This window comes from Balaenoptera physalus (assembly GCF_965194825.1).
Source record: "Balaenoptera physalus genome assembly, chromosome: 11".
Lineage (NCBI taxonomy): Eukaryota > Metazoa > Chordata > Mammalia > Artiodactyla > Balaenopteridae > Balaenoptera > Balaenoptera physalus.
In genome coordinates this window covers 42,193,265-42,208,706 of record NC_138896.1, presented here as the reverse complement: position 1 = coordinate 42,208,706, position 15,442 = coordinate 42,193,265, and the positions used below count along the sequence as shown (strand labels likewise).

The 15,442-nt window shown below is 39.1% G+C and overlaps 1 protein-coding gene across 24 annotated transcripts in view; it reads right to left on the bottom strand.

The window, feature by feature from the left end:
* The window catches only part of MLIP (muscular LMNA interacting protein), a 296,706-nt gene that overhangs the window by 167,300 nt on the left and 113,964 nt on the right, over positions 1–15,442 (bottom strand). For 2 of the 24 annotated variants that reach the window (XM_082414317.1, XM_082414300.1), the window contains exon 1: positions 14,104–14,626. The exons of the other annotated variants lie outside the window; for them this stretch is intronic. In XM_082414317.1, the coding sequence (XP_082270443.1) occupies positions 14,104–14,106 (3 nt within the window). In that variant the 5' untranslated portion in view covers positions 14,107–14,626. Of the gene's footprint in view, positions 1–14,103; positions 14,627–15,442 lie in introns of those variants that run through there. 24 annotated transcript variants of the gene reach the window in all.

The window sequence follows — 15,442 nt, the reverse complement described above, 5'->3', positions numbered from 1 at the left end:
TTCACACAACTAGAACAAAAAATTTCACAGTTTGTAAGGAAACACAAAAGACCCTGAAAAGCCAAAGCAATCTTGAGAAAGTAAAATGGAGCTGGAGGAATCAGGTTCCCCAACTTCAAACTATACTACAAATAAACAGTAATCAAGACAGTATGGTACTGGCACAAAAACAGAAACATAGATCAATGGAACAGGATAGAAAGCCCAGAGATAAACCCAGGCACATATGGTCACCTTATCTCTGATGAAGGAGGCAAGCATATACAGTGGAGAAAAGACTCCCTCTTCAATAAGTTGTGCTGGGAAAACTGGACAGGTACATGTAAAAGTATGAAATTAGAACACTCCCTAACACCATACACAAAAATAAACTCAAAATGGATTAAAGACCTAAATGTAAGGGCAGACACTATCAAACTCTTAGAGGAAAACATAGGCAGAACACTCTATGACATAAATCGCAGCAAGATCCTTTTGGACCCACCTCCTAGAGTAAGGGAAATAAAAACAAAAATAAACAAATGGGACCTAATGAAACTTAAAAGCTTTTCAACAGCAAAGGAAACCATAAACAAGACCAAAAGACAACCCTCAGAATGGGAGAAAATATTTGCAAATGAAGCAACTGACATAGGATTACTCTCCAAAATTTACAAGCAGCTCATGCAGTTCAATAACAAAAAAGCAAACAACCCTATTCAAAAATGGGCCAAAGACATACATAGACATTTCTCCAAAGAAGATATACAGATTGCCAACAAATACATGAAAGAATGCTCAACATCATTAATCATTAGAGAAATGCAAATTAAAACTACAATGAGATATCATCTCACAGTGGTCAGAATGGCCATCATCAAAAAATCTAGAAAAAATAAATGCTGGAGAGGGTGTGGAGAAAAGGGAACACTCTTGCACTGTTGGTGGAATGTAAATTGATACAGCCACTGTGGAGAACAGTATGGAGGTTCCTTAAAAAACTAAAAATAGAACTACCATATGACCCAGCAATCCCACTACTGGGCATATATCCTGAGGAAACCATAATTCAAAAAGAGTCATGTACCAAAATATTCATTGCAGCTCTATTTACAGTAGCCAGGACATGGAAGCAACCTAAGTGTCCAGCATCAGATGAATGGATAAAGAAGATGTGGCACATATATACAATGGAATATTACTCAGCCATAAAAAGAAATGAAATTGAGTTATATGTAGTGAGATGGATGGAGTTAGAGTCTGTCATACAGAGTGAAGTAAGTCAGAAAGAGAAAAACAAATACAGTATGCTAACACATATATATGGAATCTGAGGGGGAAAAAAAAGTCATGAAGAACCTAGTGGCAAGACGGGAATAAAGACACAGACCTACTAGAGAATGGACTTGAGGATATGGGGAGGGGGAAGGATAAGCTGTGACAAAGTGAGAAAGTGGCACGGACATATATACACTACCAAACGTAAAATAGATAGCTAGTGGGAAGCAACCGCATAGCACAGGGAGATCAGCTCAGTGCTTTGTGACCAACTAGAGGTGTGGGACAGGGAGGGTTGGAGGGAGGGAGATGCAAGAGGGAAGAGATATGGGAAAATATGTATATGTATAACTGATTCACTTTGTTATAAAGCAGAAACTAACACACCATTGTAAAGCAATTATATTCCAATAAAGATGTTAAAAAAAAGATACATTAAACAAGATAGACTTAATTGATATTTATAGGACATTCCATCCAAAAGCAGCAGATTACATTTCCTTCTCAAGTGCACATGGAACATTCTCCAGGATAGATCATATCTTGGGTCACAAATCAAGCCCTGGTAAATTTAAGAAAATTGAAACCATATCAAGTGTCTTTTCCAACCACAATGCTATGAGACTAGATAGCAATTACAGGGGAAAATCTGCAAAAAATACAAATACATAGAGGCTAAATAATACAATACTAAATAACCAAGAGATCACTGAAGAAATTGAAGAGGGAATCAAAAAATACCTGGAAACAAATGAGAATGAAAATATGACAACCCAAACCTATGGGATGCAGCAAAAGCAGTTCTAAGAGGGAAGTTTATAGTAATACAATCCTACTCAAGAAACAAGAAACATCTCAAATAAACAACCTAATGTTACAACTAAAACAATTAGAGAAAGAAGAATTTAAAAACCCCAAAGTTAGCAGAAGGAAAGAAATCATAAGGATCACATCAGAAATAAATGAAAAAGAAATGAAGGAAATGATAGCAAAGTTCAATAAAACTAAAAGCTGGTTCTTTGAGAAGATAAATAAAATTGATAAACCATTAGCCAGGCTCATCAAGAAAAAAACGGAGAAGAGTCAAACCAATAGAATTAGAAATGAAAACGGAGAAATAACAACTGTCACTGCAGAAATACAAAGGATCATGAGACATTACTACAAGCAACTTCATGCCAATAAAATGGACAACCAGGAAGAAATGGAGAAATTCTTAGAAAACACAACCTTCCGAGACTGAACCAGGAAGAAATAGAAAATATAAACAGACCAATCAAAAGCACTGAAATAGAAACTGCGATTAAAAATCTTCCAACAAACTAAAGCCCAGGACCAGGAAGCTTCACAGGAGAATTCTATCAAACATTTAGAGAAGAGCTAACACCTATCCTTCTCCCTTCCAAAATATAGGAGAGGGAGGAATACTCCCAAACGCATTCTATGAGGCCACCATCACCCTCACACCAAAATGAGACAAAGATGTCACAAAAATGAAAAATACAGGCCAATATCACTGATGAACATAGATGCAAAAATCCTCAACAAAATACTAGCAAACAGAATCCAACAGCACATTAAAAGGATCATACACCATGATCAAGTGGGGTTTATCCCAGGAATGCAAGGATTCTTCAAGATATGCAAATCAGTCATGTGATAAACCGTATTACCAAATTGAAGGAGAAAAGCCATATGATCATCTCAATAGATGCAGAAAAAGCTTTCAACAAAATTCAACACCCATTTATGATAAAAACCCTGCAAAAAAATAGGCATAGAGGGAACTTACCTCAACATAATAAAGGCCATATATGACAAACCCACAGCCGACATCGTTTTCAATGGTGAAAAACTGAAACCATTTCCTCTAAGATCAGGAAAAAGACAAGGTTGCCCACTCTCACCACTATTATTCAAAATAGTTTTGGAAGTTTTAGTGACAGCAATCAGAAAAGACAAAGAAATAAAAGGAATCCAAATTGGAAAAGAAGAAGTAAAACAGTAAACTGTTTGCAGATGACATGATACTATACGTAGAGAATCCTAAAGATGCTACCAGAAAACTCCTAGAGCTAATCAATGAATTTGGTAAAGTAGCAGGATACAAAATTAATGCACAGAAATCTCTTGCATTCCTCTACACTAATGATGAAAAATCTGAAAGAGAAATTAAGGAAACAGTCCCATTTACCATTGCAACAAAAAGAATAAAATATCTAGAAATAAACCTACCTAAGGAGACAAAAGACCTGTATGCAGACACTGATGAAAGAAATTAAAGATGATACAAACAGATAGAGAGATATATCATGTCCTTGGATTTCCAATCCAAGAATCATCATTGTGAAAATGACTCTACTACCCAAAGCAATCTACAGATTCAATGCAATCCCTATCAAACTACCAATGGCATTTTTCACAGAACTAGAACAAAAAATTGCACAATTTGTATGGAAACGCAAAGAACCCGAATACCCAAAGCAATCTTGACACAGAAAAATGGAGCAGGAGGAATCAGTCTCTGGACTTCAAACTATACTACAAATCTACAGTAATCAAGACAGTATGGTACTGGCACAAGAACAGAAATATAGATCAATGGAACAGGATAGAAAGCCCAGAGATAAACCTACGCACATATGGTCGCCTTATCTTGGATAAAGGAGGCAAGAATATACAATGGAGAAAAGACAGCCTTTTCAATAAGTGGTTCTGGGAAAACTGGACAGCTACATGTAAAATAATGAAATTAGAACACTCCTTAATACCATACACAAAAATAAACTCAAAATGGATTAAAGACTTAAATGTAAGGCCAGACACTATAAAACTCTTCGAGGAAAACATAGGCAGAACACTCCATGACATTAATCACAGCAAGATCCTTTTTGACCCACCTCCTAGAGAAATGGAAATAAAAACACAAATAAACATATGGGACCTAATGAAACTTAAAAGCTTTTGCACAGCAAAAGAAACCGTAAACAAGATGAAAAGACAACCCTCAGATGGGAGAAAATATTTGCAAACGAAGCAACTGACAAAAGATTAATCTCCAAAATATACATTCAATGTCAAAAAAATCAAACAACCCAATCCAAAAATGGACAGAAGACCTAAATAGACCTTTCTCCAAAGAAGATATACAGATTGCCAACAAACACATGAAAGGATGCCCAACATCACTAATCATTAAAGAATGCAAATCAAAACTACAATGAGGTATCACCTCACACCAGTCAGAATGTCCATCATCAAAATATCTACAAACAATAAATGCTGGAGAGGGTGTGGAGAAAAGGGAACCCTCTTGCACTGTTGGTGGGAATGTAAATTGATACAGCCACTATGGAGAACAGTATAGAGGTTCCTCAAAAAACTAAAAATAGAACTACCATACGACCCAGCAATCCCACTACTGGGCATATACCCTGAGAAAGCCATAATTCAAAAAGAGTCATGTACCACAATGTTCATTGCAGCTCTATTTACAATAGCCAGGACATGGAAGCAACCTAAGTGTCCATTGACAGATGAATGGATAAAGAAGATGTGGCACATGTATACAATGGCCTATTACTCTGCCATAAAAAGAAATGAAATTGAGTTATTTGTAGTGAGGTGGATGACCTAGAGACTATCATACAGAGTGAAGTAAGTCAGAAATAGAAAAACAAATACCCGATGCTAACACATATATATGGAATGTAAAAAAAAAAAAAAAAAAAAAAGGTTCTGAAGAACCTAGGGGCAGGACAGGAATAAAGACACAGACATAGAGAATGGACCTGAGGAAACGGGGAGGGGGAAGGGTAAGCTGGTACGAAGTAAGAGAGTGGCATGGACATATATACACTATCAAATGTAAAATAGATAGCTAGTGGGAAGTAGCCACATAGCACAGGGAGATCAGCTCGATGCTTTGTGTCCACTAGAGGGTGGGATAGGGAGGATGGGAGGGAGACACTAGAGGGAGAAGATATGGAGATATATGTATATGTATAGCTGATTCATTTTGTTATACAGCAGAAACCAATACACCATTGGAAACCAATTATACTCCAATAAAGATGTTAAAAAAAGTAAAATAAAATAAATGCGAAGCAATAACCTCCTATTTTATGTTCTAGGTATATTTACATATGAAGAATGCCCTCAAAAGCCTTCATCATATTCTACAGATAAAAATTTTATCTATATTACTCAGTTTTGCTGATGAAAACTGTGTTCAAAAAGTGTTTTTAGGATGGCTCAGATAAAAGTTTTAATTGATTATTTTTAAAAGCTCTAAGCTCTTTACATTCAGGCTCTGCCCACCAGGACAAGTCATGAAACACCCCTGCCTACAGGTATCTTGTCACAGAGAGATCATAACCAATGTTTTGTCATTAGAGTCACATCTGCTCTTTCTGAAGCAACTGTATTTGAAATTAGCTTCCTTATATTGGTCAACATAAAGAATAGGCTAGATATAAGTGCAAAAATGTGCATACCAAGAAAACAACTACTACTTCCTCTGCATATTTTATATTTTATCTTAATCCATCATTTTTTTTCATTGTACTCTATAGAAATTCATGACTCTGCAGAATAACTGAAGACAGATGTCAGAAAACCAATGTCTCTCCATTCTTTTCTTGAACTACCTAACCATAATTAGAAGAATAAAATAGCAATAGAAGAAGGGTAGAACTAACTGACTGTGCTTGCAATACAGAAGAGAGAACATGGGGCTTTAGGTGAGAGAGTACTGGTGTGGTATCCCCACCCTTTGCCACTTACTAGCTGTGTGACCCAAGGAAGATTCTTGATCTCTCTGAGCTTCCTTTATTTAGGACCACATAATTCATCACACAAACTGGGACACTCTTGAGTGTGAAAGATGGGGGGATGGGGGGAACAATTAGTGATTCCTTCAGGGCAACAGGCATAAAATGGGACTATACGGGGCAAACCAAGGCATAATCAGCCTACTTATTTGCAATATTGAGGCCGTAATATCTCAAAACTGTTGTGAGGTTAAAAATGGCATGATGTGATAGGCTATGGAGGAAGTTTAACAGCACGTATTCAATAAGTTATTTTTCTCCTCTCATAAATAACAGTTGGGTATTGGTTGGGGATGGGGATGATGGGAAGGGCTAATTGTGTTATCTTTTAAAACATGGAGCAAGATAAATGGTTGGCCTACTGCTTCTTCTGCTTGCAGGGCTCTCCAGCAACCATCTCCCTGCTTCATTTCTCTTCACACTGCTGAGTTCTAAGAAACTCAGAGATTCTATGGTGAATCATTTTAATTTGCATGATGAGGTTACCACAATTGCTGACCCACAGTATGCTTCATAAAATCACTACCTGAAGACTCCTTCCATGACTCCCTGGGTGAGATACAGCCACCTGTTGCTGCTCTCTTAGGCCTTGTACTTCTGCATAGCACGTGCTGCTATTAAAACTATGTGGTTATATGTATAGTGAATTCTTTAATGTCTGGCTCCCCAGTTGGAACATAACCACCAGGACAACAGGAAATTTCTATTTTGTCTCCTGCTGTACCCCCAGCACTTAGTATAGTGCTTATCACATATCAGGGGGTCAATAAATGTCCATTAAATAAACAAATGACCATGGGCATACATGAGGGTTGTGTGGAGGATTCAGAGAGGGCAAGAGAGATTTCTGTCTTCAAGGAACATACAGTTGTTAGGGAACCACTGACCAAAACTGCCCACCTTGGCCAACTACGATGATAACCACTTGCATGAGTTGTCTCACAGTAGGAGTTCCCAACAAGGAACATGGTGCTGCCGAGGAAAACTAACCAGGAGAGTTTGGGAGGGTCCAAAAGGAGAGAGGAGATGCCAGCCCATAATATGTCCTACCAACCTCCCAGAATCCTTTGTGCTGGAATCCTTCTTGGCGAAGAGATGCATGCACCACCAGGAAGGACCCTGAGTCAGACCAAATATGGGCCAGGCAAGATGATTGGCCAGAGACAACCCAGAAACTAACTCCATTACCATAAAACCTGAGACTGTGAGCCACATGGCAGAGCAGTTCTCCTGGGTTCCCTTACCCTGCTGCTCTCCGCCCTGGCGCCCCTTCCCAATAAAGTATTTTGCTTTGTCAGCACGTGTGTCTCCTCAGACGATTCATTTCTGAGTGTTAGACAAGAGCCCAGTCTTGGACCCTGGAAGGGGTCCCCCTTCTTGCAACACAGTAACAGGGGCCATAGAGAAATAAGAGTGATTTAATCACTGTATATTTTGTTACTTTGAAGATAGGTCATATATAAAAGTAGCAACCCACACTGAATGCCAAAGCTGTGAATGTTTTAAGAGCGGATTGAAGGAATCAGCATCCAAAGGGTGTGTGAGGGGCCGGGGTGCTTGGAGGGAAATGGAGAAGCTTCTCTGGCCTAGATCATGCCTCCCAATCTTGGCAGCCTTGGTCTCTCACCCTGGCCACGCCACACACTCGACCCACTCATCCCAGAACAGATTTGATCAAATTTATACTGTGTATAAATACCATTTAATGAGTTTTCTGTGATACTATTCTGGGTACTTAATATAGATCGTCTCTTGAATTTCTCACAACAAGCCAGCAAGGGAATTATCATGTCCATCAGACAAATAAGAAAATTGAGAATCGGGGGAGATTAAATTACTTGCTTAATGAGCACAAGATGTAATTGGATTTGAATCCCTGTCTGCCTGGCTAGAACCCAGTTTCATGTGGACTCTTATTTGCTGACTGCTTCTGCCGGCCTTACCATAGAAATACTCACTTACAGACAAGTGATAAGAAAGGTTCAGGAGAGAGTAGCCAGCAAAGATTTCGTTGTTAACAACGTTAAAGAGAATTGGAGTCAGATGAACGTTTCCTTAAAGCCTCCAGTATTCATCCCCAAAATGAGGCTATACACTCTGACTTTTCTAGCTTTCATCACTATTATTTTCTGTCTCTATGTCATTCTTGCTATAAAAGCAATGCATGGTTATTTTGCAACATAACTTTAAAATGGAAATGAGATATCAGCAAAAAATTCAATTGTATTGGTATGAATGCTAAAGCTACCTAAATTTCAATATGGATAGTGCAACATAGACCCAGAAAAATATTGTTGGATCGCTAAATATGTTTATGACAAGTATTTCCTTATATTTGATAAACAATATTTATCTTCAAAACCATCTAAACTAATGTGTGAACTCTGACATGGTTTATACCATCAATTTATTAATTCTACTAATGGAAACAATGAAATGTGGAGTCAGATTCAAACCATAAATCTACCAAGAATTAGCCGACAACACTATGATAGTTATTTAAATTCCATGAGCTTTCATTTCTCCATCTATAAAATGGGCATAATAAAGGCACCCAAATCTCAGAGGGTGAATGTGAAAATTAAATGAGATGACATATAAGATCCTGATGTATGGCCCAACACACAGTTGGCACACAGTAAATGTAATTTCTCTCTTTCTTTCTAGGACAGATGAAATGTATAAGGTTTAACAAAAATCTCTAATGGATACAGTCTCAGAATACTACCATGTTTTCTTGTGGTGTCCTCTATTTTCTCCCCTTAATGTGTTCACTCCAAAACAAAACAGAAAGGCAGATTTTAACCATCTTCATCCTCATCTACTGTCATCCTAAAGATCCTTCACAAGCGCTGTGACTTGCCCACAACTGCAGAAAACCAGATTCATCAGGAGTTACAGAACACTCCAGCAGCACATTAATAGACTCAACGTTCAATGCTCCATATCCTCCAGAATCAATCATGACTTAGACTGAAGGGTTGTCCTGAAAGAAGGTGCATATGCATTTGTAAAAGAGTAATTGAGTGGGTGAAGAGATGCCAGTGAATCAAAGCACATTGGGATGATCTTTTCTTTTTTTTTTAGGTTGACACCAGAATTTCCACACAGGGAAAAACCAGCTGATGGCTACAGTAGCCAGTATATTCCCCCAGGATGAGAGGTGTCCTGGGACCAACACTGCTGAGCAGTCTTCCATGAAGACAGGAATTAATGATGCCCTTTTGGATCACCACTGCATCTCTGGTACTTAACACTGAGTAGATACTAAATATATATTTGTTGAATGAACTAATTAATAGTGCATGCCAACCCTAAAGAAAAGAAGAGGTCAGAAATAAAGGTGCTAGGGGTCAAATATAAAGAAATAGAAAATAAAAGGCAAAGCTTTTCTCCCCATGAATCACCTTATTAGTGGTAAGTCAGTAGCTACCGTAATTTAACCTTCCACTGTCACTTCTCTGACTACATCACATTAGATGACAGGATGCTTCCTAGTCCAGAAATGGCTAGGGTTTCAAAGGTGGGATTTTAAGAAGCAATACAGGAGATAATGCAAGGAAAACATGTTTCTTAATTATCTTCTCTCAGTGTGCAATGAAGTAATATGCAGGATGTAAGAAGGAAAATTTTCAAGTTAATAAAATAGATCATTTTAAGGTATTTTATACATCATGAAAGGGAAACTGAAATAGCAACCATCTTACCTGAAAAAAGCACTTTACCTACTTATCAAATTTGTCCACAGGTTAGAATAAAGAGAGCATTAAAAATTTGCAGTGAAGAATGGCTCCCTCATTTCCATAAAGAAACTAGATTATCTAACTCATAGGGATTTGAGGATAATTAAATGAAATGATACATGAGACATTCTCAATATGAGGCCCACCATATGATAAACTCTCAGAAATGATCAGCTATTGTTGTAACTGTAGGCTATAATATTGTGTTACCTAATGTGACCAGCAATCTAACATTAAGTATATATTTTAAACCAATAAATGCCAGTTCTGTAATCATTCTAAAATTTCAAAAATATATATTATTACTGAATATATACTCCCAAGTACTTTTCTTTAAAATTAGTATTTTGAGTTCCTTTTTTTTTTCTGATCAACTTTTACTATTTTTTCTTGCCTTTTTATTTTACATCTCTACATACAGTGAAACTCTCTTCCCACCTATGATTTTGTTCATTGATTAGTCTGCATGGAAAGGCAAATCTATTCCCTTCAAATCTGCCTATTACAGTAACCAGCAAATTCTAATCAGAAACACTTTTCAAGAGTCTCTAGTTTTGAATATCATAGTACTATTTTATTTGAAAATTGAACTATAAGATTCCGGGTAGAAATATTTTAAGAATTACTTCTCAGTCTTTCGAAAGCCCATATTGACATGAAGAAATCTGGTTACCTGAAAGGGTTAGGAATGCTGTAAGGCTGGCATCTGTAAGTCTTAGATCCCAATAGGCTGCCCATGTGTATCATGTGCAGTTACATGTATATATATATATATTTTTTTTTTTTTTTTTTCAAATCAACATGTGACTGTGTAGGCGATGAGTGAGGCTTCAAGCTATGTGAAAATAAGCTCTAGAGGTTCTAAAGACATTCAGCTGGACAGTCTGTAGGCATAAAGGAATTTGAGACAGAAAAAAATCATTGTTCCAGTGCAGAATTATTAAAATGTTTTTCTGTAAAAAGAGAATGCCCTCTTTCTTTCTGGAGATATTTACTAAGGACAATAATGTATCATTTCAATTCTCTCAATAAGCTTACCATCAAAATTGCAATATATGTTCCCTCAATATTTTCAAATTTCACTTAAATTATTTTTAAACTATTTTTTCTCTTTAAAAACTGACACAGGAAAAAATAAAACAAAACTGATCCCTCTTCAAAACAGTTTTTTAGGGAAAGAAGAATGAATAATCACTAAATACCTTTAATAATTCCTATGAAGATGGACGTGAGATTTTTACCTCAGAAAAAAACATCTGTGGGCTCTTGCCATTTCATTACTTTTTAAGAAAACTTTGGCTTTTCTAGACTCCTAACCATGAGCTCAGGAGCCAGACTGCTGGGTTTGGGTCCCAACTCTGCCACTAAATAGCTGTGTGACTTTAGACCGATGACTCAATTTTCTCATCTGTAAAATGGGAATAATCAGAGTACCTACCCCGTGGGGTGCACATAAACCCTTGGAACAGAACCCAGAATGGAGTAAACACTCCATAAATATTCATGGTTATGATCAACCATTGTTAACAATAGGATGACCAGATAGGTTTTAAATAGTTGGTCCATTTTTTCCAACCTTCCTCCACCCATTCCCACATCCCATTTTCAATACTTACTTCGAAAGAATGAATGACCTCTTACTGCTCAGATAATTGACTTTTTTCTGAACGTCTCTGTTATAGACATTGTTGGCTCCTTTCACAGTCAAGAAAGTCTTTCTCTGGGTCTCTCGGAACCCTCCCTGCCTAGTTCTTCCCCAGTCTCTCCTCTGCTTCTCCTCCTCCAGGAGAAAGAGCCCAAAGACTCAGCACTTAATGCTTCCTCTTTCTTTTGCTTGATTCTCTCCATCCCAGTGGCTGTCCTCTGCTCTCATGGTTTCAACCCTCCTAGGCGCTGGCTGGCTCCCCACCAGCACCTCCACCTCTGCCCTCTATCCTGAGCTCCAGCTTTTCCTCTCTGATGTTTGATATGAGCACCATAGTGCAAGTGGTTGGATTGGGGGGCTTGACAAACATGGGTTTGAAGTCTGGCTCTGCCGTTTGCTAGTTGTGTGACTTTGATCAATTTCTTAATTTCTCGAACTCTCCATCACCTCATCTGTAATAGATCATTTAGAAAATCTACCTCATAGGCTCCATTAAACAATACAACAGATGTAAAGCATTTGACATAGTTCCTGGTCCACAGAAAACATGTTAGATGATTATTAATATTAATGTCCAATTGAATATGTCCAAAATCTTTTGCCATTCCACACTCATATATCAAATAATTCTTCTTCTCCGTAATTTCTAAAATGTTTTACTGCCCCCATCAATTTCAAGACACAAGATTTTAGGCTTTTTATTATTTTCTATCATTTGTTTCCATCATCTGAAAGAAAATATGGTAATATATTCTTCAGTTGTAGTAAAGAGAATTTTTTTCAGCTGTATATGTCATTGACTAGTTTAAAGGTTACATTCTACAGCCTCCCTTACTTATAGGTGTGGCCATGTCACTAAGTTGTGACCAATGAGATGTAATTAGAAGTAAGTCTCCTTAAAATGGTGTGGCATGCCCTTCTTTGTCTCATTCTCCATCCTGCTGTCTGGAATTTTGATGTGATGGCTGGATCTCTGGCAGCTATATGAGACCCTGATGATAGAAAGCTTCACTCTAAAGATGATAGATTCATGAATTGACAGGAGGAGCCGCCAATCAAGGTCAGGACCAACAACCTCTGAACTTTTTTTTTAATAATGTGAGAGAGAAGTAAATATCTATCATGAGGTTTCTCTCCTGTCTACAGCCAGATCTGATATTAAGTGAATTGACAACATTTCGATTGCTGACTCTTCTCTGACATGCACCCCTTATTCTAGTCAGGCCCCCTTTCCTCACAGTCTCCCACTCACTTTGCCTGTACTGCTTTCTCACCCTCAAGTGTCTTGGGCTTGCTCAACAAAACGGTCCAGATCCAGCAGGAGCCCATAACTGATTTTTTAAATGCTCACCTCCCTCCCTCTCATCTGAATGTTGTAGCATTCCTATTCTGTTCCACATCATCAATTATCCCCATAGGATAATCTTGCCTCTTGGATTATCTGTAAGATCATTAATAACCAGGGGTCACAAGTTGGGTTCTCCAGAAACAGATCCCGAGACAAAGTCCAGGGTGTCAGGTATTTACAAGAGATCAACAGCAGTGAGAAGGATGGGACAGAAGCAGAATCGGGAGAGGGAGAAGTTGAACTGTGACGCTGAGGCTGATTGTGTAGGGAGCTCAGGAGTGAGTATTACCACAATAGCATCCCACATCCAGCCAAAGTGGCCAGGCCTTCGCCCAATGTGGGCTGCGCTGGGAAGGTGTGACTTTAGCATGGCATCTCTCTGCAGGTGAGGCAGACCTGAGCGAGGTGACAGATAGAGGCTGTCTGCCCAACACACGCCCTGCACTGGGCAGCAAGACCTTCCTCAAAGAGGAAGCTGGGTACCCATCTCTGTGTCCACCCCCCTGTGTCTGAATTCTATGCTTCTCTGCCCAACACACCAATTTTAATATTAAACCAACAATAGGTGTCTGATAAATATTTACAGAAGACTTACTCTATGCCTAGCCTAAGAAACATAATCGGTATGAAGTTCCTGAGATGAATCCACTCACACTTTTAAAAAAGGTATTTAAAAGTGCCTTTATAAGAAAAGATCTTTTTAGTTCCCTGGTGGTGCAGTGGTTAAGATTTGGCACTTTCATTGCCGTGGCCCAGTTTTGATCCATGGTCGGAGCACTGAGATCCCGCAAACTATGCGGAGCAGCCAACATAGGAAGGAAGGAAGGAAGGTAGGAAGGAAGGAAGGAGGGAGGGAGGGAGGGAGGGAAGGAAGGAAGGAAGGAAGGAAGGAAGGAAGGAAGGAAGGAAGGAAGGAAGGAAGGAAAGAAGGAAGGAAGGAAAGAAGGAAGGAAGGAGGGAGGGAAGGAAGAAAGGAAGGAGGGAAGGAAGGAAGGAGGGAAGGAAGGAAGGAAGGGAAGAAGAAACTTTTTAAAACCTTTTCCATCTGCTTCCTGGAATCAGCACTGACTTCACAAAAGCTCTAAATCCCTTGTTTGGCAGAACGTGCCTTTTTCTTAATTCCATCTAATGCCTCCCACCATGCTAGCTGCTGCCAGGGCCTTCAAACACACACACCCCACCTGAAGTAGGAGTACGTGGGACGGAGCTGCCCATTCGACGTGCTTCTATGAGAAACACTGTTCTCCTGGGGGAAATCTTCCGAGGAAGAAAACTCACCATTCATCTGGAGATCGTGGAAGCAAGCTCACGACAAAAACACTCTGACGAAGTTTCCCCCGTTATCGTTTCTGTTTTTCTCTGATCCTCCAATCCTCCTTCACTCTAAGCTCATCCGGGGGTCGCTGCAGAGTCTCGTCAATTTCTATAGGTCTTTCCGCCCTTTCTGAAGGGTGAGTAGCAATTGACATAAGGAAACAGGCACCTTTCTTGTTTACTCTGCCCACTTTCCTACCCCAAATTCTCCATCCACCCCCAACTGCACTCCAGTTACAGCGGGGGTTGGCACAGGATTTTGGGGGAAGGAAACCCGGAATTGAATGAGGTTCTGACTCTGGTCACTGGTTGACCACAGGGGGAAAAAGCAGGGGGAGAAAGCACCAGGACTAAACAATAATAATAATAGTAATAAGTGAAAAAACAGTCAGAGGATCAGCCAAGACCAGCATCCTCTCACTTGATCCTGGTCGTTTGTGAGCATAGGGAGGCGAAGGCTGTGTTCCTGTGATGTATCTGGGTTGTGACCAATAATTTTATTTTAGCCTAGAGATGAGCAAGATTGAGCAATCCCTAGGTGAGCTCACTTGGCGAGGCGGCCTGCTGCAAATCTTTCTACCTCTCCTCTACCTGCCACTTCCCAGAATATAACTTTATGGTAATTTATCCACTCAGAGCATCACTCCCATCTGTTCTCTGCTACAAAGATAGCTACTTCCAGAGATCGCTGTCTTCGCCAGTTGGCTGGGGAGGGTGGCGGTGATGCTGTCTGACACATCATCCACAGCAAAGTCACCTCAATGGAGTTCCCATTTGTAATCCACCACTTGGGTGTCTTTGAAATGTTTGTGTTTGGATGTTGTTTTCTTCATCTCCCTGAGCCAGAAGGCTTGTCAGAAAGTCAAACTTCAAAAGTGACAAAGTGCTCTGATCATAGAAGGGTGGTTTCGTTGCCAGGGAAACTGCTTGCAAGGGAGAAACAGATCCTATTTGTGAATTTATAACCCGGAGAAGAAACAGATGCTAAGTTTCTGAGTGAGCCTTACTTACTTCGAATTGTACTTGATGGTAAGAATGGGTTACATTTTTTAGGCCATAGATTAGCAAAATTATCCACTTTATAGAAAACCTTCTTACTGTAGCCTAGAAATTGTGAATAAAACCAAATTCTTTCTTCCCCTTTTCTTAGCTTTGCAAATCAAAAGAAAAGCAAACACATTTTTCCCAGGAAATCCATGGGATCTGGGAAAATGACCAGGACTCATAACAAAGCCCAACACAGGTAAAGATCTGTGGTACACACTTAAGAGTGATCTTAGGGAAAAACAAAAATCATGAACAC